Source organism: Notothenia coriiceps, unplaced genomic scaffold (assembly GCF_000735185.1).
Source record: "Notothenia coriiceps isolate Sejong01 unplaced genomic scaffold, NC01 NC01_scaffold00037246, whole genome shotgun sequence".
Taxonomy (NCBI): Eukaryota; Metazoa; Chordata; class Actinopteri; order Perciformes; family Nototheniidae; genus Notothenia; species Notothenia coriiceps.
Genome location: NW_011369947.1, coordinates 7,316,184 through 7,340,935, shown reverse-complemented (window position 1 = coordinate 7,340,935; position 24,752 = coordinate 7,316,184). Strand labels below are relative to the sequence as shown.

At 38.6% G+C, this 24,752-nt stretch overlaps 2 protein-coding genes across 2 annotated transcripts in view; one reads left to right on the top strand and one right to left on the bottom strand.

Moving 5' to 3' along the window:
- Nucleotides 1–5,445, top strand: part of LOC104965678 (collagen alpha-1(XIX) chain) — a 53,203-nt gene extending 47,758 nt beyond the window's left edge. Inside the window, exon 37 of the mRNA XM_010794682.1 lies at nucleotides 1,966–5,445. Coding sequence (XP_010792984.1) covers nucleotides 1,966–2,066 — 101 coding nt within the window. The 3' untranslated portion in view covers nucleotides 2,067–5,445. The remainder of the gene's footprint in view (nucleotides 1–1,965) is intronic.
- Nucleotides 5,446–6,402: 957 nt separating this feature from the next.
- On the bottom strand, nucleotides 6,403–23,802 carry col9a1b (collagen, type IX, alpha 1b). The gene is made up of 39 exons (XM_010794681.1): nucleotides 23,783–23,802; nucleotides 23,384–23,506; nucleotides 23,192–23,265; nucleotides 22,257–22,343; nucleotides 21,742–21,874; nucleotides 21,087–21,483; nucleotides 19,562–19,645; nucleotides 18,895–18,915; nucleotides 18,455–18,508; nucleotides 18,316–18,351; nucleotides 18,155–18,217; nucleotides 17,097–17,150; nucleotides 16,687–16,722; nucleotides 16,522–16,545; nucleotides 16,365–16,418; nucleotides 15,928–15,981; nucleotides 15,720–15,752; nucleotides 15,575–15,631; nucleotides 15,426–15,479; nucleotides 14,170–14,223; nucleotides 14,007–14,060; nucleotides 13,847–13,900; nucleotides 13,714–13,767; nucleotides 13,549–13,602; nucleotides 13,415–13,468; nucleotides 13,244–13,297; nucleotides 12,113–12,157; nucleotides 11,953–12,006; nucleotides 11,809–11,862; nucleotides 11,356–11,409; nucleotides 10,722–10,793; nucleotides 10,516–10,551; nucleotides 10,386–10,430; nucleotides 10,267–10,299; nucleotides 10,019–10,165; nucleotides 9,336–9,390; nucleotides 8,222–8,410; nucleotides 8,021–8,098; nucleotides 6,403–7,489 (listed from the first exon to the last, which is right to left on the bottom strand). Exons 2-39 carry the CDS (start codon nucleotides 23,398–23,400, stop codon nucleotides 7,299–7,301), a joined length of 2,763 nt encoding a protein of 920 aa, XP_010792983.1. The 5' UTR covers nucleotides 23,401–23,506; nucleotides 23,783–23,802; the 3' UTR covers nucleotides 6,403–7,298.
- Between the last annotated feature and the right edge of the window lie 950 nt (nucleotides 23,803–24,752).

Below are 24,752 nucleotides of genomic sequence, written 5' to 3'. Positions count from 1 at the left end.
TGGAGCAGATTTAACCTACAACCTACAGGTCCATGGAGAAATATGGCGTTTCAGTGGAAAAAATACTGGATATATGCAGGTTGACCACAATGTCCATTTCCTGTCATTGCTTATAACTCTTTTTACCAGATAGACTTTGATGTCATAAATGAACTCTGTGCTATAGATAAATATATAACCAATGTAGGAAGGGAAACATATTGGCGGTTTCTATGACGCCCATGTCTATAATGCATTTAAAACCAACTTATCAAGAGTTAAAACCTGCTTATAGCACTTTTATATTAACCGACTTGTATTTGAATCGCACTCATAAATATTAACTATGCCTTATAACACCAATAATAGCACATTTTAAAGCATTATTTCTTATAAGGACAAGTATCAAAAGTTCATATTTTCTAGTGACTCACATTTTAGATGAATTATGTGTTATTATCTTAACTTCCAATGACCACTAAAAGTGACTTATAATAATAATAATAATATAATAATAACTCTATTAATGATAACATGCATTATACTTAAAACACCCAGTGACCACTTCTAGTTACCTATAATCACATTTCAATGCATTATGACAATGATTCTAAAAAAATATTATAACATATTGGGAACTATTAATAACGCTATGGTTTGTTAAAAAAAAAAAATCTGTTTGTGACAGTTATGAAGCTTTATGATACTTTTAGGTTATATAAAATGCTTTATAATGTTTTATGATTGTTGTTTTAAAGCACTCTAAGTGTTTTTAAGTGTACAGTTAGATCGACTTTAATGCACCATACGTTTTTTTATAATTAAATATCGACATTTGAGATAAGTATTGTGTGCCTTTGCTCTGGTGTTAACAGCACAAAGCAGCACAGTACTGAGGTCAGTTTTGTGTGAGAGCAGTTTAGCAGGAGATGGATGTGTCGGTGATGGAAAGGGCAAGTTGTGTTTCCAGAGGGAGGAAAAAGACGAGGCTGTAACTGCGGTTCCTGCTGAATGAAGAGCAGAGGAGGCACTTTCCCCGCTGTGACTGATGTAATGGACATGGAGGGGTATAAACTTAAAGGGATGTGTCACTAACACAAATATCGTCCCTGGTCCTTGTGTTTGTATGACAATGAAGCTGTGTCACTTCAGCAAGCTGTTGCTTAGTAACATGATACACTAATGTCTCATCTGCAGTGATGACGTCATAGTGGAGAAAGAGGAAATGTACTTTCTTTGTCCTTGATGGCCGTTACGGTGAAACAAATAATTGTGTCATTTTAAATGAAACATATTGCAGGTATTAAACATTGCTGTTGAAGTAAAGTAAAAGGATAATGGTAAAGGAGAATATAGAGAAGGATTAATATCATACCGTATATCAGAATGCTTTTCCAGTATAGATAGGACTAATGTATGCAAAATCACATCCAGTAAATTATGATCTATGTTCACTGCAATTAAAACTTTGTTGTACTACTTCGCTTAACAGTATTGTTCTAGTTTGTTAAATGTTTTTTTTCATTATTATTCTAGATATTTGCCTTATTGAATGGCTTTAATGATACATCTTCTTAAAACTATTGTTTATACACGTTGCATTAGTTACCAAATCTGTTTATCAGCTCAATGGTTTCAACTCGAAGTCAAATTGTCACATTATGATTTCACCTGAAAGTTTGACAATTAAAATTCTATCTTTCAGTAAAGCCTGTTCGATGAGAAGAAATCAACTCATCAGTGCTCTGTGGTTATCAAACAACACATACACCAGTTACGATATTCCTGCAAAGCGCTAATACCAGCAGATATATCAACCTGATTTATTGGGTCTAGCTCTAGCAGAAATATCTGCAGTGGATGTATACTGTGGCCTTCTCGCATTATGAACTATCTCTTTGTATTTCCACACAGTGTGTCACTCCACTGAGCGATGATAAAGTGCAGCCCGGCACAGGAATTAATTATGTCTAATTCTCTGCCCAGGCCCCCCTGTGACCTCTCCTCAGGGCCCTCCTGGCTCTCCGGGGCCCCGTGGACCCCCTGGGAACTGTGACCCAGGTGACTGCCTACTTCCATCCCTGTGAGCCCAGCGGAGCCGATTGGAAAACCAACGTCAAACTCCGGACCTACAACTGACCTCTTTTGTTCACGTTACAAACACGTGGGGATGCATTCAGGATTGTTCTTGTTCTTGTTGGGTTCGTTTTAAATTGGATAGAAAACCTTTGAGGGTTTTTTTTGTTTCTTTCTGCAATCCTGTACTTCTTGTTTTCACATCCCCTACTGTGATGCATTCCTTGTCAACTCTCATTATGTCTTTCAAGACCATGAAATGACTTTGTTTCATCAGTTCTGTCGGAAAAAATGATCTTAATAATTATTTGTTTGCCTCCTTAATGGGCATGCCTTTTCACTCTTCTGTTCTTATTCAGATAAGCCAATGTGCTGGCAGAAGGTACATCTCAAATGTGTGTGTGTGTGTGTGTGTGTGTGTGTGTGTGTGTGTGTGTGTGTGCGTGTGCGTGCAAGCGAGAAAGAGATTAGCTGAATGAATAAACTTGTTTTATGTGGAGGTGTGAGAAAATAACAGATTTGTGAAGCTCCTTATGCAACCAAAGTGCAGCAGATGTGTCGGATATGGAAATTATTTATTTCAAGCGTGTTATTCAAGAATATATTTAAAGAGGGTACTTATTATTGTAGTAAATGTAGCATGGATGTTCAGTAATAGTATTACTAGAAGGAGGATTAATACGTTTCGGATTACTGAGAGTTGCGTTTGATGAAATCATCACTCATGACACATTTGCATTGTGCACGATAATCTTTTTTTTCACTGAATCTGCAGTTTTATAATTGATAAAGACGTCTTCCTATTTTCTGTAGGTTACGCGTCGGTACTGAGCGCCATACCTTTTGCAAAAACCTACAATTCATACTTTTACTGACACTACAGTGTTTGTAAGACACATCCATCCCTCAAGGGCAGATTCAAAGAATGTAATTTTAAATGATTTGTATGAGTGTGACTTCACATTCGCCTTATTGTCTGTTTAATCTGTATATACGTTGAGTGATTGTGGTTTTGATTTTGATTTCTTTCTTCCTTTCTTATGGGGCTTGTGATGGGACCTGGCGACCTTGAGAGCCTTGAAAGGCGCCTATATAAAATAAATGATTTACCTGATCATTTTTACATAAGCAAGTTGTCATTGTAGTGACACATTCAGGTTCTCACTTTGTTATCAATGTGTTTGTCTGAGATGATAATTTAACATTCGCTGTTTACATGGTGTTGTGTATGATGATTCCTCTGGTTTATTTGTATATTTTTGATTTGTTCAACCACTCAAAGGAAGTCGGACGACTACACTACAACTTCAGACTTTTTTTTGGTGAATCATTTACTCATAAATCTACTTGAAGTTTCTCGCTGTTTGTTTTAAAGGGGCCTTATTAAGCTTTGTGCTGTTATCCCCTTCCTGTTATGTGTTATATAGGTGTCTGTGCATGTAAATGGTCAGCAAAGGCTAAAATCCCAAAGTTCATGCCACATGGAGTTTCTTCGCTCCATTGGACTCCTTTGTTTACTTCTGTAACATAATGACATCACGATGTAACACTCGCTCTTCTATTGGCTAGCGCTTCAAGACATTGTACGTGATATACATGTCACAGTGAGATGTTTCCATGCTTGACAATGTCTGAGTAGAGGCACACAATACAAAGTGAACCTGAAAATTAGCATAATAGAGCCCCTTTAAAGACAAAAGTCTACATCCTGGTCTTTCACTCACTGACCACCACTGTGTCACTATAATGTCTGGTTTTGGGGTGTCTTGTGACTGGAGTTTGGATTTATTTATTTACTGTAACATAATGTTGTATTGTTGTTGTAATGTTACTAGAGAAAAGTTTGAGTTCAACCCTACCTAAACAAGCCTTCTGAGTTTTCTTATCCAGAAACTCATTACAACTGCACATTTGCAGACCTTCATCAGGACAAAAGTTAATAAAGCATTCAAACTTTAACATTGAACGTCCTGAAATGTATTTTACATTTTCTCAATCTCTTATTTTGAGTGCTGTTTAATGAGAGTTTGACTCAAAGGCTTTACAAATGTTTAATGTCCTGCTGTGATTTATGTCTGAAAGGTTCTGTGGGTGTATCTGACATTTTGTGACGTTGTAAGAACTCTCTTCTTTCTGCGTTTCATCCTTTAAGATCTGTTTGAGACTTTTAACTTCATTTCCATATCTTAGACCGTCATCAAGCTTCTCTTACACATATGAATTATAACTTGCATCTTCCTCTGAAGCTGCAGAGCATTTTTTAATACTTTTCTCAGCATGCGGGCTTGGTTTTATCCCTGCTAAGTTTTATCAGTGTGAGTTGGTCTAATTGCAGATGGGTAAATCAAATGTGTGGAGCTGACTTCATTTGTGAGTTGAAAGAGCCCCCTGCTGGACATATATTTAATTTTTCATTGCTTGTAATGTGGAAGGACAACATCTATGGGTTCTACCCTACATAAAATCCCCTTCTATTGGCTTCTGTCTTTTCATCATGCTAATTTTTCTTTTTCATATTCTATTCAATGGGTTCCCTTAAAAATAACAACGACCTTGACCAAATTAAATGAGGCAGCAACAGCGGGAATATGTGATCTGGACTGTTTTGGTGTACTGATGAGAGCAACTGAAATATTGAATTTAGCTTGAATTGACATTAATATGCGTCACTTCTCTGGTGTCAATTTAGCTTAACAGGGGAATGATAACTAGGGAGGACACAACATGGCCGCTGTTGTCACTGCCCACTTTGCGAGCAATTTGGAGCCGGCCATTTTAACATTGCTCCGAGTTTAAATCCATTTAGTGGGAGATGTCAGATGAATGCAAATTGGACAAAGTGTTTTTCTGTTAAATCAAATGTGGTAATACATCCAAAAAAAGCTTGTCAAAATTCACTTGAAATAATACATATTTCATTATTGCTTTCTTTTTGTTTAACAGTAATGTAAATTGATCCTGTTGCCACATTTAATCTAATCTTGTAAATAAGCTTGTAATGAGGGGGAATATGGATCAGCCTCTCAGCACGGTCCCTGGGATTAAAAATGTCCGCCTGCTGCTCTCACTGTTGCTCCTCTCCGCTCCTCTATAAGCTCATGTCGTGTTGTGGGACTTTAATGTGTGTTCATTTCGTTGGATATCTACCTCAGTCTTGGTTAACCACATGTCTACATGATTAGCGATGTTGGAGAGAAAGAACATCACAACACAAACTGTTGCCTTTTACTGAAAGAAGCAATTGAACCTCATGTGTGTGTAGAAACAAAGTGGACTTATATATGTGGTGACCAGGTATCAGAGGTTATATTTACACTTTTATTTGCAGCATCCTTTATTTACACTGATTAATGGCACCTGCCTTACCTGTGTGCAATAAATGTTACTCAGTGCTTTATCTCTGGTTTACTTGTGTTATATGTTCGGGCACTACACAGCCTTAGGTAAGAAGATTTCTTATTGTTTCATATAGGGTTATGTTTTGAATATGAAGTTAGATTTGATCATTATTGGTGGTTTAAAGGTCCCCTATTATACTCTTTTTCACCAATGTATTTTAGATCTATATACAAAACATGTCTCTGAAGTGTTTGGCTCGAAATACCAAACAGCTCATGCATTGTAGCATCCCATAAACCCCTCTGTTTCAGTCCTGTTCCAAAAGTGTTTATTATGTGTCTGTAGCTTTAAATTCTAATGAGCTGCTGCTGGCCACGCCCCTTTGTGAAGAGTTTGGTTTAAAATACAATGGAGGTGGTTCAGGTGATAAGGTGGGCGGGTGATACCTTGGTTGGTTATTGGCTAATGGTTACACAACCCATAAAAACATTGTGACATCACAAAGTGGCCAAAATCTGATCAGCTAATTGTCAGACAGGTTTTTATATAGATGGATCAGCACAAAAAGAGAGAGAATCATTTTTCCTGAAATGTTCTGAATCTCTACACAGATGGGACACAATTATGTATTAAATAAATGAAAAAGTGGATTTTGCATAATAGGTGGCCTTTAAGTTCATCATTATATAATGAGGACAAACGTACGACCCAGGTTTCTTTGTCCAAGCATTAACTGTGATTTTTGGCATATCCACTATAAACATTAAAAATTAAGATGCAAGGATAAGATTGAAAGCTTTTTTGATAATAAAAGTAATTATATATGAAAATGGCTTTTGACAAAACAATCTCACCTTGATGACCATAGCTGTTCTGATCTTTTCATCTCATCACATGGTATTCATCAGCAGATGAGGTGTTCACTTTTGTCATGGAAATTTAGATAAAGAGAGATCCCACAAAGGGCCCACAGACAAGGGACATTTGAGCATTTACATTTCTAGAAATTGGCGAACTCCATAAGATGATGTAGATGATGGGATGTGATCTATAACGCCTGTGTTTTTATTTTAAGTTTTGGAAAAAACAATAGAGAACATCGATTTTGCATTTCCTTGGATTTATCACAAAACGTTATATCATCACAAAAGGATACCAGTATACAGAATAAATTAAACACTTCATGTGTTGTCTTCTTTATTTGTAACATTAATGAGGTTCTGCCTCATCCCTACAATATATTTCCATATGCATGACTGCACACATCAAGTTGTTTTGTGGGAAATATAATGAACCACAATTCAAACATTATTTTTTTACAGATTTACAACATTTTCAACAAAGTGAAGTCAGTGTGACTTGATGACATTTTTATCCTCTCTCCTTTTTATTTTGAACAGGGGGGCTGAAGACAGTCAGACAGGTCGACATTATATTTAAAAAGGGGTTTCATCAGGTGTATCTTTGGCACATTAGCATATACAGAACTACATGTTGAAAAGGCACTTAATGCAAACAAGCTGTGGGTGGTTGTTTGAAGTGTTCTGTGAAAGTGGAGGGGCTTTTATTTAAGAGAACTGTGAAACAATTACAAAGAGGCACAAGGAGAGCCGGATAAATAAACAGTTCTATTCATTTCATATCTTCTCAGAAATGTGAGAACACTTTCCTGAAAATAGTCCAGCACAAGCTGTTATTGCGGCACATAAAAAACAATTATTGAAAGGTTTTTATGAAGAGGCTGGCTCATTGTGATGGAGACGCCACAATACATGCTCACAGACTAGAGGTTAAGTGATGGAAGGCACCACACAAACCGCAGGCCCTGGGAAGAACGTGTGAAAAATGTTGTGTGCTCAGGAGAGCTGATCCATCAGTCTTTCTGTGTCTGCCACAGTGGCTCTTTAGTTTCCTGCAGGGCCCTTCACATCCACAAGCTGGGCTCCTGGCTGGAGGTTGCAGGATGACGGGTCGCAGTAACCGTTAGGACCGGCTGACCCGGGAGGCCCAGGAACGCCGGGCTGTCCATGGATCCCAGGAGGTCCTCTCTGCCCGTCCCGACCGTCCTGACCGTAGCCAGATTTGCCAGGCTCACCTATGGACACAAACATCATTTTAAGGCCAGGTTCCCACAGTCAAAGGCCCCCATATTCTACAGTATGGAAGCCCATAGGGGATTTTTCTTTCTATTTCTATTCAAATAGAATTTGAGAATAAAAAAATCATTTAGGAACGGCATTGTAACTTGTTCCCATATGTATGCTTTTTTTGAGTAAATGCAATAATCCAAATCTTATTTATGAATTCCTTTGCATACTCCTATGGCCGTTCTTGGACAATATTACATTCTAAATAAATAAAGCTCTTTGATATTTTATTTAAAAACTACTATACTGTGAAACTGTTGATTTCAATGTCTCAAATACGTAACGTAAACAATGTAATCCAATTTTGCATTTATGCAAATCCCCTATGGGCTTCCATGATATACATTCTCAGAGTTTGTGGTTGTCATTTCCTGTTGTTAACACCACCTGAACTTAAGTCGATAAGGGGGACAAATTGACCTTCAGAAATGATATTGTCGTATATAGCTTTAACATTTTAAAGGCCAAACTGTACTCACCAGGGAGTCCGGAAGCTCCTGGCTGACCTTTAGGCCCTCGAGCAGTGGGCCCTCTGGAGCCTCTGTCTCCCAATTCACCTGGAACACACATTTTGTTATAAAGATATCTGTATACTGTACTTCAAACACGTCATAAAGTTATGTCATGTATAAGTCTCTGGCTTCATCCTGAACTGTAACACCTGCCAATTCATTCTTTACCTTTGGGTCCTTTGACTCCAAGCATTCCTTGTGGCCCTTTGAGTCCTGGAAGGCCTCTTGTTCCGCCCTGTCCCGGGAATCCATTGTCTCCTTGAGAGCCAGCGGCTCCTGGAGGACCAGGTTTTCCAGGTAAACCAACTGCGCCCGACTCTGGCCTTCTTAAACTAGCTGCTAACTGTGCCAGCTGTTCTGTGGGAGTAAAACAGAAAGAAGATGATGAACCTGATGAACTTTAATACATTGAATGTAATTTAACAGATGCATAACCGGCAGCAAGACAGTAAATGTTTCTCAACAGCTGAAGCTGACTGTTATCCAGAGACTTTTGAATACACAACACCTTGTTATGAATCGTGAGGTAGCACATTTTTGAAAGCCCCAGAGCCCCCTGGTAAAAGAGACGGTCCAACAGCTCCTGTACCTGAAGCTGAGTGAAGCAGAGCAAGGTGAAACCGTGGTCACCATATCCCCCGAGCTCCTGCTGTTTTTCAACTTTTTCTATAGAGCCTCGGTAAATCGAGCAGAAAGGGTGTAAGACTCTTTATTGCAGGCAATCAGCAACAGGAAATGTGCACTCATGGTGCAAAGGATCTAATATTAATCTCCAGTGGCTCCTGCAGCATGCTATTCTGCACTCCAGATTCCAGTTTTCCGGCTCCTGATGAAAATTCATGCAGCCGCTGTTTGACTGCTCCTTTTTTTATTAATTTTGTTAAAGATATATCCTTTCCAGGCAGACTCTTTGCATGGAGCGGTGGAGAGCAGGTCTGCTGGAGGTGAAATAAATTTTTCAGCACTTGGGGGTATAAAAAAATCATGAGTGTAGGAGATGAGTTGGTGAGACGCAGGAGCTTTAGAATGAAGAGGACAGAGGTTGTGACTTCAGAGAAACATTTCCTATCAAATAGACAAAGACTGAAGCTCATTTCATGTTTTGGTTATTAGGTCGTCCCTTTTTTGAACTCAAGAGTATTCAGCAGCCGCCCAGATCAATGACACCACGGAGGGGCGGCTCCTTGTGTGGTTGTGTAATGAGGCATTCTGGGAAAGATTAAAGTCATGAAATGAGGCACGAGGGACTGATGAATGGGTTCAAAGGCCTATCAGTTCTTACCTTGCATGACGCGCATGCAAACTTGTTTGATGTGCTGATCGCTCGGCTCTTTACCCTGAAAGGAAAAGGATGATTTAATAGATTTCATAACAGTAGATAAAACATTCATGACAAGACTACATGCCCCTGTTTTTACTGACTTGGTCTTCTATTCCTGGAGAACATGTTACCATTCTTTGACTTATAAAACCTGTTTAATTCAATATTTTTAAAGCATCGTGTGTGTGTAGTTTATATATCCCCTGCTGATGCTCAATATTGAGCTTTAGTGGTTACATTTTCTTTTGCACAAGTTGAAATTAGAAGAACGACATCAGAGTATACAGATAACATATGCAGATGGGAGTTCTCAGCCCAGAGGGACTTATTAATGGCTTCCACCTTTTCTTTGCTTTGCTTTTTTATGTTCAGAATGGATAAATACTCCCAAAATCTAGTACCTCGTAAAATACATGTGGGGAATTAGATGACAGTGTGGTAATGGGGGTGCCTGTAAATTAGACTGAAACCTCTGAAGCTCTTTGAAATTCAAACACTGTTTACATGAAAAGATTAAATAATTGTATTTGTAAGTCTTCATGTTAAAGCACAACTTGTTGGGAGCTTGGTTCTGTCACACTGCTTCCAAAGACTTTGGAAGAATCCTTGTAAACATGTTCTAAAAAAGGTTTTCTTTGATTTACCGCAGGACCCTGGGACCCTCTCACTCCAGGGGGGCCCCTGTTCCCCTGCATGCCCCTCGGTCCAGGTGTGCCAGCCGGCCCATCGATGCCAGGCTGTCCTCTGCTTCCCTCTGGTCCTCTTTTGCCAGCATCGCCTATGTTACCGGTCTAAACAGAGATAGAAGAATTAGACCAGGAAATGTTTACAAACTGCAGCACGTCCTCAATCATCAGGAAAACACTGATAGATATAATCATTCTGAACTCACCTCTCCTTTAGCTCCACCTTCTCCACCCTCACCCTTGGAGGAAAAAAAAATAAAATAAAAAAAAAATCTCTTCTGAACAGCATTGTTGAATAATTAATAATGTTGGTGTCACAACTTACGAGCTCCCCTTTGTCTCCAGGGTTTCCCTCATCACCTTGTGATCCCTATAAAAACACAGTCTGTCAATGATTCATTTAAACACAGCATTGCCATTAAGATTTATTAAGATTTAATATGAGGATATCACACCTGATCTCCTTTGGTTCCTAGATCTCCACGTTCTCCCTGGAACAAGCAAAACAAACGTGTTAACTAGCTAAATGATCATCATCACACAGAGCGATATATATTCTACTTGTACACACTAGAGGGAGCTGATCAGCTGAGCGTTAATCACGCTGTTACTGTTTCAGACAATTGTCCTCAAGCTGAAAAGGTCAGAGCAGTTCTCTTACCCTCTCTCCCTTCACTCCGGGCATGCCGTGAGGACCAGGAAGACCAGGGAGGCCGGGGTCACCTTTGGATCCCTATAACAAGCAAAAAAATAAACAATGAAAATATATAATTGAATAGCGCTGATATCTTCAAATCAGAGTCGTATAACCTATGTTATCAGCAGCATCTAAAAGCCAAAACAATGCCTCTGTGTTTGTAGCTGTTTCAAGCATAACACCTGTTCACTGGCAGAAATGGCTCAATTATAAATAGTCATTGTAAAATATCTCATTGCTACTTATTCTCTCATCTGTCACTGTGTGCCAGTCCCTCTCTGATCACTGAGAGACTGTCAGAGGAATGCCAGGAGAACAGAGGGCTCTTTCAGCCCGCTGCTTACTGCTCTCCCCTTACTGTGAAAATAGACCTCATGTGAGATCCAGCCTCGGCCTATTCTCTGAGACATTCCAAGGAAACAACAGCCAGGACTTCAGGCTTCCCTCCTTTCAGGTTATTTCATTCATAGAATTAAATGTGCATGTTCACTGGCTGCTGGGATACTCATGGGGACAGTTTCTTTTCAAAATAGGGGCATGAAATTAAGAGATTTAATCGGGTAAAATCCAACTTTGGTCTCTTTTGTTTATAGCTTACCCTGCCACCTGGCTTGCCCGATGAACCTAGTGGGCCTTGCACACCTACAGCTCCCTGTGGGAAAGAAGAGAAAATTATAAGAAAGTAATAGTTGAAATTAACATATGGACAAAATAAAGACAAAGAAATTCAGGATTATTATAGTCAATTATAACAGGAACTAGAATAGACATTGGCAGTGAAATATATTGTCGTAAACTGAAACTAAATATAAAAACATGTCCAAGAAAACCCAAAAACGTAACTTATTAAGATAAAACAAAAAAGCGTTTACATTTTTTGGCTATATCACGATTGGAAGCTTGATTTCCATCAATTCTCCTGACATTAAAACAAATAAATTATACTTTGATGAAATTGAAATAAAATTAAGTTATAAAGTCAAAACTAAAACGAACTTTAAAGACGTTTAAAACTATTATAAGTAGAAATCCAAGCAGCAAAAGTACTCACAGGTTCTCCAATAGGCCCAATAGGTCCAAGCCCCCCCTGTGTTCCGCGCTCACCCTGAGGAGTGACAGGAACATGACTCAGTGACAGGACAGAGGTGACAAAAATCTCAACAGTGTTTCAACATGTGCGGCCCATCATACTCACAGCTTTGCCAGCAGGTCCCATTGTTCCCGTGAAGCCTGCCTGACCCGCGTCTCCCTGTGAAGAAACAACCAAAGTTGCTTTTAAATGTTCACAATTTAATAAAAACTAAAAGAATACAAGAAACAAAGGATAATGTTTTGTAAATGATGAGGCAAACAACCTTAGAGCCACTCAAGCCTTTTGGTCCAGATGAACCAGGCAAACCCTAAAAACAGAAAACACTGCATCAGAAACAACAGCAACAACAATTGATTACAACAAAGAATGAATCATTGGGAGAAACACTGGAGCAGAAAGAAAGCTTAGTGGATACGAAAAACATTTGGTTTGAGCTTTTGACCCAAATAAGCTTAGGTAATCTGGATATACAAATTGGCTGATTACTTTTATGCCTATGAAATCTTTCTTAATTCTGCAAAAGGCGAGCTGCTCAACTGATTCTCATTAGGGCCTTTTATTAGTCTAATCACAGATTAGTGGGCTCAAGAAACTTTGCTTTCACTTTTCAGCCGCGGGAAGCCAGAGAATACGGTCTAACAGCTGAGCCTGCTTTCTTTGAAATATCACAGAGGGTGGGAATCAATAGTATTTGTATGAAATGTCTAACCACAGAAACTATTATATATATTATACAATACAATGGTAAGAAAGGGTAACACTTCCTTTGATGTCCATGTCTTTAATGCATAGACATAGGGATAAAGTAGTGTTTATCTTTTTACATAATGTGTTTTTATTTGTAACATTTTGCAATGAATAATAAGGTATAGAACTGGCATGAGAAAATGTACTTCCCTTTAACTATTTAAGTTAGCTTTAGTCTACATTTTGTGTGTTGTTCTTGCACAGATTCATTTATGTTTTTTCACTTTACTAAAAGCAAACAATGCATTAAAAATATATTATAGTATATTACATACAGTACTATGGGAATTGTAATACACTATTATACTCACAAAAAATGTCATCTAGAGACCAGCAATGCTGTAGTAGTAGTAGTAGTGTAGTATTGTGAAAGTTAGCATTACATTATTTTATATAATCTATTATAATGAATTATAATTATTGTTATAAATAATTATGTATAGTAAACATTGCTATAAAACGGACACGGGTGTCAGAGAAAGTGTTACCAAACATTCTCACTGCAGCTTTTTACTGCAGTGCAGTTGAGGAGATGAGTTTTGTTCTGAAGCATGCCTCAGCTATGGTGCTTTAAATGGCTCCTGGTGAGTTTACTCAGGTGCATCTAATCAGAGTCAGTCAGTGTTGGGTCAAAGGTCATACTCACAGGAAGCCCCTGAAGTCCAACCTCTCCAGGAACGCCTGACTTCCCAATGAGTCCCTGCAGAGACAGACAGAAAGAATGAAGCTCATACTGCTCCTCGGCTTGATAGAAATACAGTTTTTTCTTTAGAAACTGTTACATTATTACTAGTTTTATAAATAATTGAGGCTTTACCTTTCCTCCAGGCATCCCAGGAATACCCTCGCGGCCATCCACACCGGGCAAGCCCTAGTAATAAAAAGAACAATGTTAAATTATGGTTTTGGAGACAATGTATGGAGCATATTAACCTTATCGATCACACTTACACCATCTCCCTTTGGACCAGGAACACCTGTGATTCCTCTCAGCCCCAGAACACCCTGAAAAACAAATCAAAAGTTCATTTTTTAAAAACTGTATAAACAAATGGCATTGAATCAGCGTTCATTGTCAAAATAAAAATATATACATGTTTTAATGCGTTTACTTACAGTTTCTCCTTTAGGCCCAAGCTCGCCCATCACACCTCTCTGGCCTAGATCACCCTGAAATGCATTACATCATATCATGTGGGCCACATTTGCTGCAAAAGTTGAAAGCATTTGTATTGTGGGACAAACTTACAGTTGCCCCCCCAACACCCTGGGGACCTGGATCTCCACCAAGACCGCGAGCTCCCTGCAAGAAAACAATATCCACAGTTAAAAACATGTTTGAAGAATAAACATTGTAAAGGCAACAGTTCATGGATTTTTATGAACTTCAATATCATGGAAACACTTACCAGCTCTCCCTTGTGGCCCATCATTCCCATGGCCCCACGAATTCCCTGGGGACCCTGAAACACAACCAACAGGAGCCTTCATGAGCAGAAGAAAAGACATAGAAAACTACAAATATTTGTACTATAACTTTATATATTAATCTAATTGAATGTGGTATCTTACCGTTGGTCCTTGTGATCCGAGCTCCCCTGATCCACCCTGGTCTCCTTCCTCACCCTGTGTCGACGAAAGATACAGACCATTAGGATAAAAGCATTGTAAAGTCAATCACATGAAACAGTAAACAGCATATTCAAATGGAGGCTGCTCCTATCCACTTTGTGTTAATTAGAAAAGCAGGCAACCTTTCTGAAATGTGTGTAATGGTTACTTTTTAATGGACTGTGAGGGGGGCAAAGCAAACAAATTAGCTCCAAATTACTGTTCTCCTGCTTTGCAAATTACAAATAGTTTATAAGCTAACTGGTAGACCGTAGTAACCCTAAGTAAAGAGATGAAAACAACGCATAACTGAAAATAAATATTACACAACAAGCAGAAATGAACACAATGAAACGGGTCAACATCTGTTTACAACATGAAAATAAAACATATTCCTTATTCTGTTTGATACTAAACAAACTCTCCATACTCTTCAATCATTGAAAGAAACGTCTTCAATTTCTGGTGTTCTATTTTTATTGTTAAAGATTTGTTATGCTATTGTTATAGGTTATATAGAATTCATTTATTGTTTCTGTTTATTTCTAATATAAAATGAAGTACTCTGTATGTCACTAGGTCCACAATCTGCCATCGTTCAGACACTTACTAACTTTATATTTGAATATTCTTTCCCAATATATTTTAATATACACGTTCATCCCCTGCACACCATCTGGTATTCTTTGTTGGCTGTAAACATCTTTATGTGTGGGGATTTGTGAGTGAGAAACAGGCAGAAGGCATGCAGCTCTCAGTGAGGAGAAGCAGACTGACAGTAAATCATAAGCTGCATGGGGTGATAAAGAGAGATAGGCCCAGACTCATTTCCATTTATATAGTGCATAGACATATTACAGGGAGAGGCTAGTTTGTGCTTGAACATCATTTCAGATAAATCATTCTCCATGCATTACAAGGAGTCAGACGCATTACACACCAGCATGTATCACCTCCTCATGGAATTGAGCAGCACAAGTAATACTTGTCTCCAAGGCGAATATCCCTTTTTCGCGTTCAAGTCGTGCATAATTTTGTTTTGATGTGGAATGTTGTGGCATGTGTGACAGTTGTGGAGGCAAAATCATATTTTTATGGAACCATTCATGCAGTTTTATGCGAGGATAAATTCACTTTTGATGTTGTTGATGTTTAAAACATGTTATATGACTTTAAATACTTGACAAGGATTTCTCCCGAGATGAATCATATTTTACCTTGTGCCCTTGTTTCCCAGGTTCTCCTGATTCGCCTTTTACACCTTTGTGGCCCTTGAAAAATAAAGACAATCAAAGCAGCGCAAGTTAAAAACACAATATTGGGACAGAATCGTCATGTGACAAGACATATTCACTCTGCTACTCACCTTCATGCCGGGAAGGCCTGGATGTCCAGAGGTCCCAGGAGGGCAAGAGTCTGGACACTAAACAACAACATAAGTCAGAAAATGTAGCTGATAATCTAAATTTAAAAAGAAAATGTCATTTATAATCTTCAGAAAAAAGCTTTACCAGGTCAGCACTGCCTTGCATTCCAGCTGCGCCCTGAAATTGAGGTAAAAATACACGTTTAGAATGTATTTATCAAAATCATGAAGGAGATGGTGAATCACGAGAGTGGGATGCCCTTAGGCCAAATTCATTACATTTCTGCCTCACGCTTCTTCCCTTGTGAAATATTAAAGTGAAATGTAATCATATCGAGATCTATGCCACTTACTCTGGCCCCTGTAGGTCCACGAGGTCCCTGTGGCCCTCTCACACCTATGGACCCCTGTGGAAAGACAAAAAAAAGATGGGTCAAAGACTGTACAGAGAGAATAAATGCACTGGGCTCTCAATTTAGGAGATCTAGCACAGACTGCGCTTTTAATGTGAATTATACACAACTGCAGGTATCATTTCAGGGATGGCAAAAGTAACAATAAGCCTAAGAGCAATAATGTATGTATGTGTTGCACAAATGTATAGTACTACATTCGATATTTCTCACTTCTGCTTGGACCGACTTTCGTTTATTTTTGTTTTAGGGGCCAACACATCTGATTTGTTGTTGACCAATAGAATAGCACCACCTCTGTGCTCATACTAGTATGATTTGATGTTTCTCGCCTCAAATTTAAAACAGTTATAGTCCATTGCTTGGTCAATACTCACAAGTGGTCCAACTTTTCCCAGTTCACCCAAAAGTCCTCCAGGCCCAGGTGGTCCCTGTACAAAGTCAAACACAGGAATTTAGTATTGACCATTTTCTATACCTCAGAAAATCAATATAAACTGTGGAGTTGATTGTGTATTAAAATAAATGACTTACGGGGGGTCCATCTGGCCCAACACCCTAAAGAGAGACACACAGTTTGAATAAGGCTGGTATACAGTATATACTGTAATTTGATGTACACGAGGGAATAAAAGCGAACAATAAAATAAAGACATCTTATCCTTGGACTGACAGGTGTAGAGAGGATATGCTACTCACAGTTGCTCCACGAGGTCCAGATTTTCCAGGTTCACCCTTAAGAATGAAGATAAATACATAAGATACACACATAGGTGATGAAACAAATACTGAAATACTGTGTTATTCAGGTAAAATTGAGCTGTGTGAACCTGCAGACGGTCTGAGTTAACATTCCTGCAGATCTTCACATGACTGCGCCGGGCACACTTGACCCAGCAATGTTTAGCTTTAATGAGGAGCGATGTTGGGGGCTTTCGTTCCCCACGGAGATTACACAGAACACTTGCAGGATTAAGTCTCATTTGTCATAAGGAATTGGTTTATGCACTGCGGCGCCCGCTGCCATGCCAAAAAGACCGGACAGCAGCTTGGCACCGTTTCACTGACAGTCTCTGAAGCAGGGAAGCAAAGGTTCATTAGTCACTCACTTTCTGTCCGAAGGGACCATCGGGCCCTGCATCTCCAATAGGGCCGGTCAAACCCTGCAGAGGAGAGAAAGCATGATTAACGAATACATCATAATAAACAGAAAATATATATTACTATATGTTCTCATTATAATAAAAAATTATGCATCAGGCAATCCTTTTACCCCAATCTCTGTAAAAATGTCTCTATAAAATGTCTCTATGAATCTATGTATTACATCATCAAAACATAATCATACTCCAATGGGAGGAGTCCTAACTGGACTATACCCCCCCTCCTCTATATATATAAACACTGCACTGCAGCTCCACGTTCACGAATCAAAGCTCTGTTTTGGAGCACATCATGACGTACACCAGAGCGAGTGCGACTTCACAGACACACAGAAAGTCAGCAGCAGGGCAGAGGGCAAAACTCTCAGACTGCAAACCAAGCACAGAGAGCAACATTCCTCAGGCCCATTTCAAACAAGCCCACTGAAAGAAAATCATTCCACACTGTTTTGAGGATTCTCGACAGGAGATACCAGCAGCGGCCAGCCTACAAAGCTGCTATTGTTCTCAGAACCCAGGTGCATGTACCCAGGTTGGCAATGAATCATAATGCACAACATAAATACATGGATTGTACATTCTGAAACTCTATCTAAGCCTTTAAGTTGATATAAATCCACCAACAGTTAATCTTTGTCAGTCTATCATCAGCACCAGTGTTATGATTGGATGTTTTCCTAACCCTCCTTTAAACTCTGGGGAGCAAAGTTAATTACACTCTGGACCTGGTTTACCCTGCTACAAAGGACATTTGGATTTGTTTATCCTGTTTAATAAATTCTTCGCATTTTTGCACACATTTCCCCAACACCCTAAATGTGACATTTCATTGGCCATCTAAAACACTAATAAGTGTCAACATAATATAATAATGAGATGAATCCTCACACTTTGTAGTTCCACCCACTTTGCAGCCTTATGGATTGCATGTTGACCTCATTGTGTCAAATAGGACAGATGTATAAAATATGTATTTATGTATAAAAAGTGTATTAAATACTCACATCATTTCCAGGAAGTCCAGGTAATCCTGTAGAGCCGGGTTTACCTGAATCTCCATCAGGTCCCTGAAAACAAAGGTTCCACATACACACACGTTAGTGAAAAGCTTTTCAATGTAAAGCAGTGCTACATTTTAATTGTATTTATTAAACGTTATAATTACAGGAAGTCCCTCTCCGCCATCGTCTCCCCTTTCCCCCTGAAACAAAAGGGAGTCAATGCTTTAAGGTGAGCAAATAGTCAGCTGTTCGCATATTATTTTGCACATGATGTAACAATGTAACAGAACTGAGAGCACTTACAGAAATGCCATCAATTCCCGGTACACCTGCAGGCCCAGAAGGTCCTTGACTCCTCTGAACAAAATAATACAAATATGATATAATGATAAAACATCAGCTTTAAATGATTAATACCATTGCATGTTGCCATTTGACTGACATACTGCTACACAGACAATGAAAAAATGAGAACAGGTGCATTTCATTTTGTTATGTTACTAGAAGAGAAGCCTGTTTGATACATAAAAAATAGCTATAGAATGTATTTATCAACAAATCACCAGCTTTATGTAGCATTTCGCAAAAGAAAAAGCTTAAGAAAGATACTCCAGACAATAGTCGCATCCCTGACTTTTTTCCATGCTAGATGTACAATACATTTGTTAGATAAGACACTCTAGTAGGTCGCCAGTGTTGCAGGTAAAAACATATCTTGTTATTCGGCACCAGGAGACACTTACCTGCACCTCGGTCCCATCCGTCTATAGAGAAAAAAGAGAAAGAGAAAGTAGGAGAGAAGGAAACATAATAAGTCTTACTTGAGCGGAGCAGATAAGGACAAGCTGGAGAAGCAGAACCAAAAGTGTCCCTCTAACGCTGGGGGCCTGAGCCATGATCTCCCGATGGACAGGAAAGGTAAAAGTTGTAATCCTTTCTCTGGGTTTGGTTGGGTTGAAGAAGCCCCCGACAAAACAACCCAACTGAATCCGCTTCAGCTATCTAGACAGTCCGAGCTCCCATAGCCATCAGAGGCTCATGTATATTCATGCCATGTTTGGTTACAGGAAGGGATTGGAGGTAGGGGAGGAGCCTCGGCGCAGACACCACCAATAGGCAGGGTCAGCGGGTCATTTAACCTACTGTGTGCTATGGATTTTATTTAAACTAAAATGATCACTGTAATGATAAATATTGTGCATTGAGACAACTGGAGTATAATTTTAAGTCACAAATATACAGCATGAATCAAAAATGTGGTTTTTACGCACACAATTTCAATGCTGCTTGATTTAAAATGCCCCTGCATTAAATTAAATTAAAACGTATTAAGCTAAAACAATACTCAAAGTCTATAACTGGTAGTTTTAAACCTCAGATTGTTATTATGTACTTTTTAAATCTTCTTACCGATGTCCTGGCTGGGAGGTCATAACAAGGCTCTGTCCGGGCTCGCGTCAAGTCACAGTGAATCAGCATTGACTGGAGTTCAAACTGTATAAACACATGAACATGGAAATAATACATAAGCACAATGACATCCTTAGGACTAGTTCTGCACCCTAATACCGGAAGAGGTTAAATAATCACACATCGTCCTAAATGCAAGAGGCTGTTTTCATTAACAACTTTGCCACTACTCTGGATTTCCTGCAGCATATACGATACAATTCAGACAGCAGGGTGTGCACAATACATAGCTTATTTTACAGGGCTCATTATGGATTCATTAAAACACGCTTCAATCGCCAGGAGTAATATGAGTTATTGGCAAACATTCATTTGTATTAGGATGCTTCTGTGCGTAATTGTCCACACGCATCCGAATATTTGGAACACTCACGTGCGCTGCACGGTGTGGTATTACAGGATTGTTTAGCCTGTGCAGAGCTAGTATTCTTCGCCAGAAGCTGCAACAAGTTCCGAATATTTGTCAGTGAAGCTTGAATGGAGACACAGCAGACTTCAACTGCTGACCATTGTCAGAGACAAACGAAACAGCAGGGTGAGAAAACACAAGGATTCCTAAACGTTTGCAGGTCAACCTGAAATTACTAAATGAGGACTGTGGCGCACAAGATGATCAATGACGTTAAGTGAAACAATACAAACACAAATAGAGCAATCTTTCTGAATAAGTTAAGAAGATTTGCCAAGAAAAATAAATAAATTCACTTTTAACAATTCATAATTTTTTTATGAGCTCATTCTACACTTTTCATGTAGCCTAAACCTAAAGTAAAACAAATGTGCAGGCATCATGCATTTAACCAATAGGTTATCACGTTTGACGATATGATCAATTACATTTTATAAAATAATGTATGGCTTAATTTTTTATGTGGACTCTTGGAAGATTAACCAATGACCTAAAATACATCAAAAATAAATATTAAAATCAAATAATGTTGTTTACAAGTACTCCTACGCTGGAATAGTGCTTGAGAAACGTGATTCATTTCCACCAGTGCCCCCTCTTCTCAGCTTAATGAGGAAGTGCTGTGATGTGGCTCTGAAAGTGAACATTACTGTAAACTGTGAAAGTGTCAATAAATAACACTTAGGAAATAATATAAAATGTTTAATGATTCTGAGCAATCAATCCATCCATACAGACTGTATGAGCTAAATGCATAGGAAGCTTTCTTCTCCTTTACAATTCACAAATTAGGCAAACCAATCAAATATGCCATAAGATAAGATGAGTGTATGTGATCAAAATACCACATTTGGGCTTTTACAGAAAAACGTTTCTTTTCCAATAGCTGGCAACTATCCCCCTACTGGCTGACTGATCCATGTCCTTGTGGAAAGCCCTGGGCCAAAAAAAACGTGTTAAGGGCCACCAAGCTCCTAGAGCCAACCCGATTCTTAAATGTCATAAATGTACATGTCTTCCTTCAGACGCAACATCTGTAGGATATAATAAACGTACCGGTACTGCCAGCACAGGGTTGTCCTTGAGCTTTCCTATCAACGTGAAGCCATCCAGGCTGACTTTGTTTCGGGCTGGTATATTCTGAGAACCGATCATGGCACAGTCCACGAACAGTGTTACAGAGCGCCTGTTCACGTGCAGCACCACTTTGTGCCACTGGTCGTTGAAAAGAGTAGGCAGGGGGCCGAACACAAGAGTCTGCCTCCCGGTGTCCAGTGCAGTGAAGGTGAACTCCAGAGACTGAGACTGCCCGTTGAGTCTGACGGCCAGCTGCTCCATGCCATTCACATCCTGCATTTGCCAGATATTCCAATTTGTATTGATGGTGCTGCCACTCATCCGCAGCACGGCCACAAATGCAAACTCCTCGGGTAGACCCAAGGGGTAAGCTGATCTGAAATACAAAGGAAAATGTGTCTCTACTGGACATATATTGTGTATCAACGACTATTGTCCTGTTGATAATGGTCAAATCATATATTGATCATATACAATGTCATTTTTCTGTTTTTTAAGAAGTATAACTGACGGTGCAGATAAGGTCAAGCTCTGATGATCAGGACCATGGACAGGGTAAATGACGTTATACCAGCTCACCCACTAGGTGTCAGTATTCACTCATGCAACTCCATTTTAACGCCATGCCGCTTACCTTGTGTTGATCCTGAAGTTGAATGCTGGGCCTATTTGATAAGCAGCATGCTGAGTAGATGTTCCAGTAACCTTTTTAACAGTGCCCCTTCTTGCCAGCTCAGCAATTTGGAACTGGGACATAATATAAAAGCCTAAGGGAACAATGACAAAAAGGTAGTTACATTCAAAATCATCTTAGAGGTCATGTTAGACCTTGGGTAGAGACTACTACAGGGTTAAGGACACAAAAAACATTTTAAATTTGTATTATGACTTTGAAGTATTTTTGTAATAATAATTAATGGACATGGGTTACTAACCAAGGGTCTTCTAACTATTATTTGTTCTTACCAAAAGCTTTTAAAAAATAATATACGGTTTCACAAACATAGAGCATCAGCATGAAAAGTGTACTTTTTCACAGCAGTATTTATATAGGAATACAAGTCTGTACAGTAGCTCTTTTTCTCATGTGGGAAGGGAAAATGTCAAGCAAATAAGAAAGCAAACTGTGCTTAGTTTTGGTGAATCCACCTGGGAAGTGATCCTCCCCAACACTGATCTGAGGGCATATGGACTGCTGCTCCCTATGAATACCAACTTGAGATGAAAATCTCACAGCTGAAAGCAAAAAACAAAAAGCAGCCCGTTAGTAGAGAGAGAGAGGGAGAGAGAGAGGGAGAGAGAGATAGAGAGTGAGATACACAGAGAGAGACAGATAGAGACACAGAGAAAGAGTGTGTTTATGCGTGTGGTTGTGGGGGTGTGGGGGTGTATTGTGGAGAGGGAATAAAAGCTTAGTGTTTGGAAAGCTGCACCGCTGCCTTGAATAAATATTAGGCGATCTCTGGCTGTTTGTGGTTTCCTCTTTAACACTTACACTCTAAATTTGCCAGTTTTCTTACACATCTGGAGAGAAAGTTAAAGGTCTTTATCAAGGTTGGCTTCACATCTAACAAAATGTGCACTTGCATGGTACCACAATTGTATTAAACATATAAGACTGTTCACATGACATGTGTAGTGACTGTTTTATTATACTTTGATACGTTGCAGTATTCACTTACATCATAGTACACTTGAAACTATATACAGCTATACAGCTTGACACCCTAACCCTGCAATGATGATGCTGCTACACAAAACCACACAGTATGCATGTCATAAAATATAGATAAGAGCAGCAGTGTTTATGGAGGAAAGACAATAAAGTGGAAACGAAGCAATGATTCATTAAATCATTTAACAAGCGGTTTATATGAATGAATATGAATTGAGTTTTTCAGCTATAAAATAGTTCTGGAACATGTAACACATATTTAACATGTATTGAAGAAAAAAATGAGATACTAATAATTATTACACAAGTGAACATTTACTTTTGAAACAATGCACTGCATTGGTAATTTTGCAATGTTGAATAGGTTTTTTTTTTATAAATAAAATATTTGTATTATTTTAGTACTTACTCTGAGAATGAAGTCCTGTGCAAAGGTATTGTGGGAACACATAGCAGCAGCACAATGAGTACAGAAGGATATTTCTGTAATGCAATCAGAAGAAAAAAGTAGACATGCATTTATTTGCATTATGCATTAAAACTGCCAGACAGTGTTTGCAAATTACTCGGGTACAAGGTAATTATTGAGTGGATTGTTTACCTTTTGACTCCATCCATTTCATAGCTTGATCTGGAAATAATAATACATTAAAAAAAACACCTGCCGCTGGATGTATCTTCAGATTGGCTTCCAGGAGAGAACCAGATCCTGACTAGTTGCCCCCTAAGCAGGAGTGAAAAACTGTCAGGTCACAGTGAGGGGTCTTAAAGGCTTGACTGTTGTCATTTATTTGGGGGTGTGAGTCAACAGTCTCCACAGTGTCAACTTTACATTCCAAAAGAGTTCTCCTGCAACCACCTTGCATTTAATGTTCCTTCAAGGATACAGTCACATAATTGCACCCCATTTGTAGTTCTATTTCCATGATTGGGCACTATAATTAATGCCATGTAAGTTGCTGTGAAAAAGATAATGTTACCCTTTGGTGACTTTACTTACCCAGCATTTTTGGTATCCACATTCTCTGTGATCTCTATGGAGACAAAGCATTCAGACAGCATTGTTTCCAGTGCAATCCATACTAATAATATAGAGACACTGACTAAGAAGCTATAGGAAGGTATTCAAGATGTGTTCGTACTGTCAGGCCCAGAGGCAGAAAAAAAAGTGCATCCTCAAGAAGAAGGAGGACTTGTATTTTCATTTTATTAATCTATGTAATTGCAATTTTGTGAAACAATAGCTTACAGCCTGTTAAATACATATATATTACAAATCTTCTCACATATTTGGAAAAACCTCCACTTTAGATGTTTGACAGCGTTATTGGCATATGCAAATAACTACAATGACAATTATACTGCTACTACTATTACTACTACTATAACTACTATACTACTACTAGTACTACTACTACTACTACTACTACATATTTAAAGTATTTTATCGGACACAATTTACGGCCATCAAACACTGGACTACTCTTTCAATTGAATGTAAAACCTGTATTGATTTGAACTCATTCTCTTATGGTGCAAACAAAATTGATATTAAGCAACCAGTCATGCCAACATTAATGACACTGTAATCTGAGTATTTCAATTGTAACTTTATTGTAATATTATATTTTGACTGTACTATGTATTATTTTATTGACCTGTACTTAAATCATGCTTTATAATTGTTTGTGTGATAGAGATTATGCAATGTGTTAGTGTGTGTTGATGATTGTTATGTACCTGAGGACTGTAGATGGAAATGAGCTATTAGCTATAATCTGGCATAATTAATATATTCTCTTTTCTGGGATTAATGTATTTGTATGCATGGTCCTTGTTGAAATAAATACACAATATAATAACAATAACATTTCTATTATAATGTGTAGAAAATAGTATTTTAATCACGAATAATAATAGTACAAATATTATATAATTGTTGTTGTTATTATTGGAATATAATTATCGTT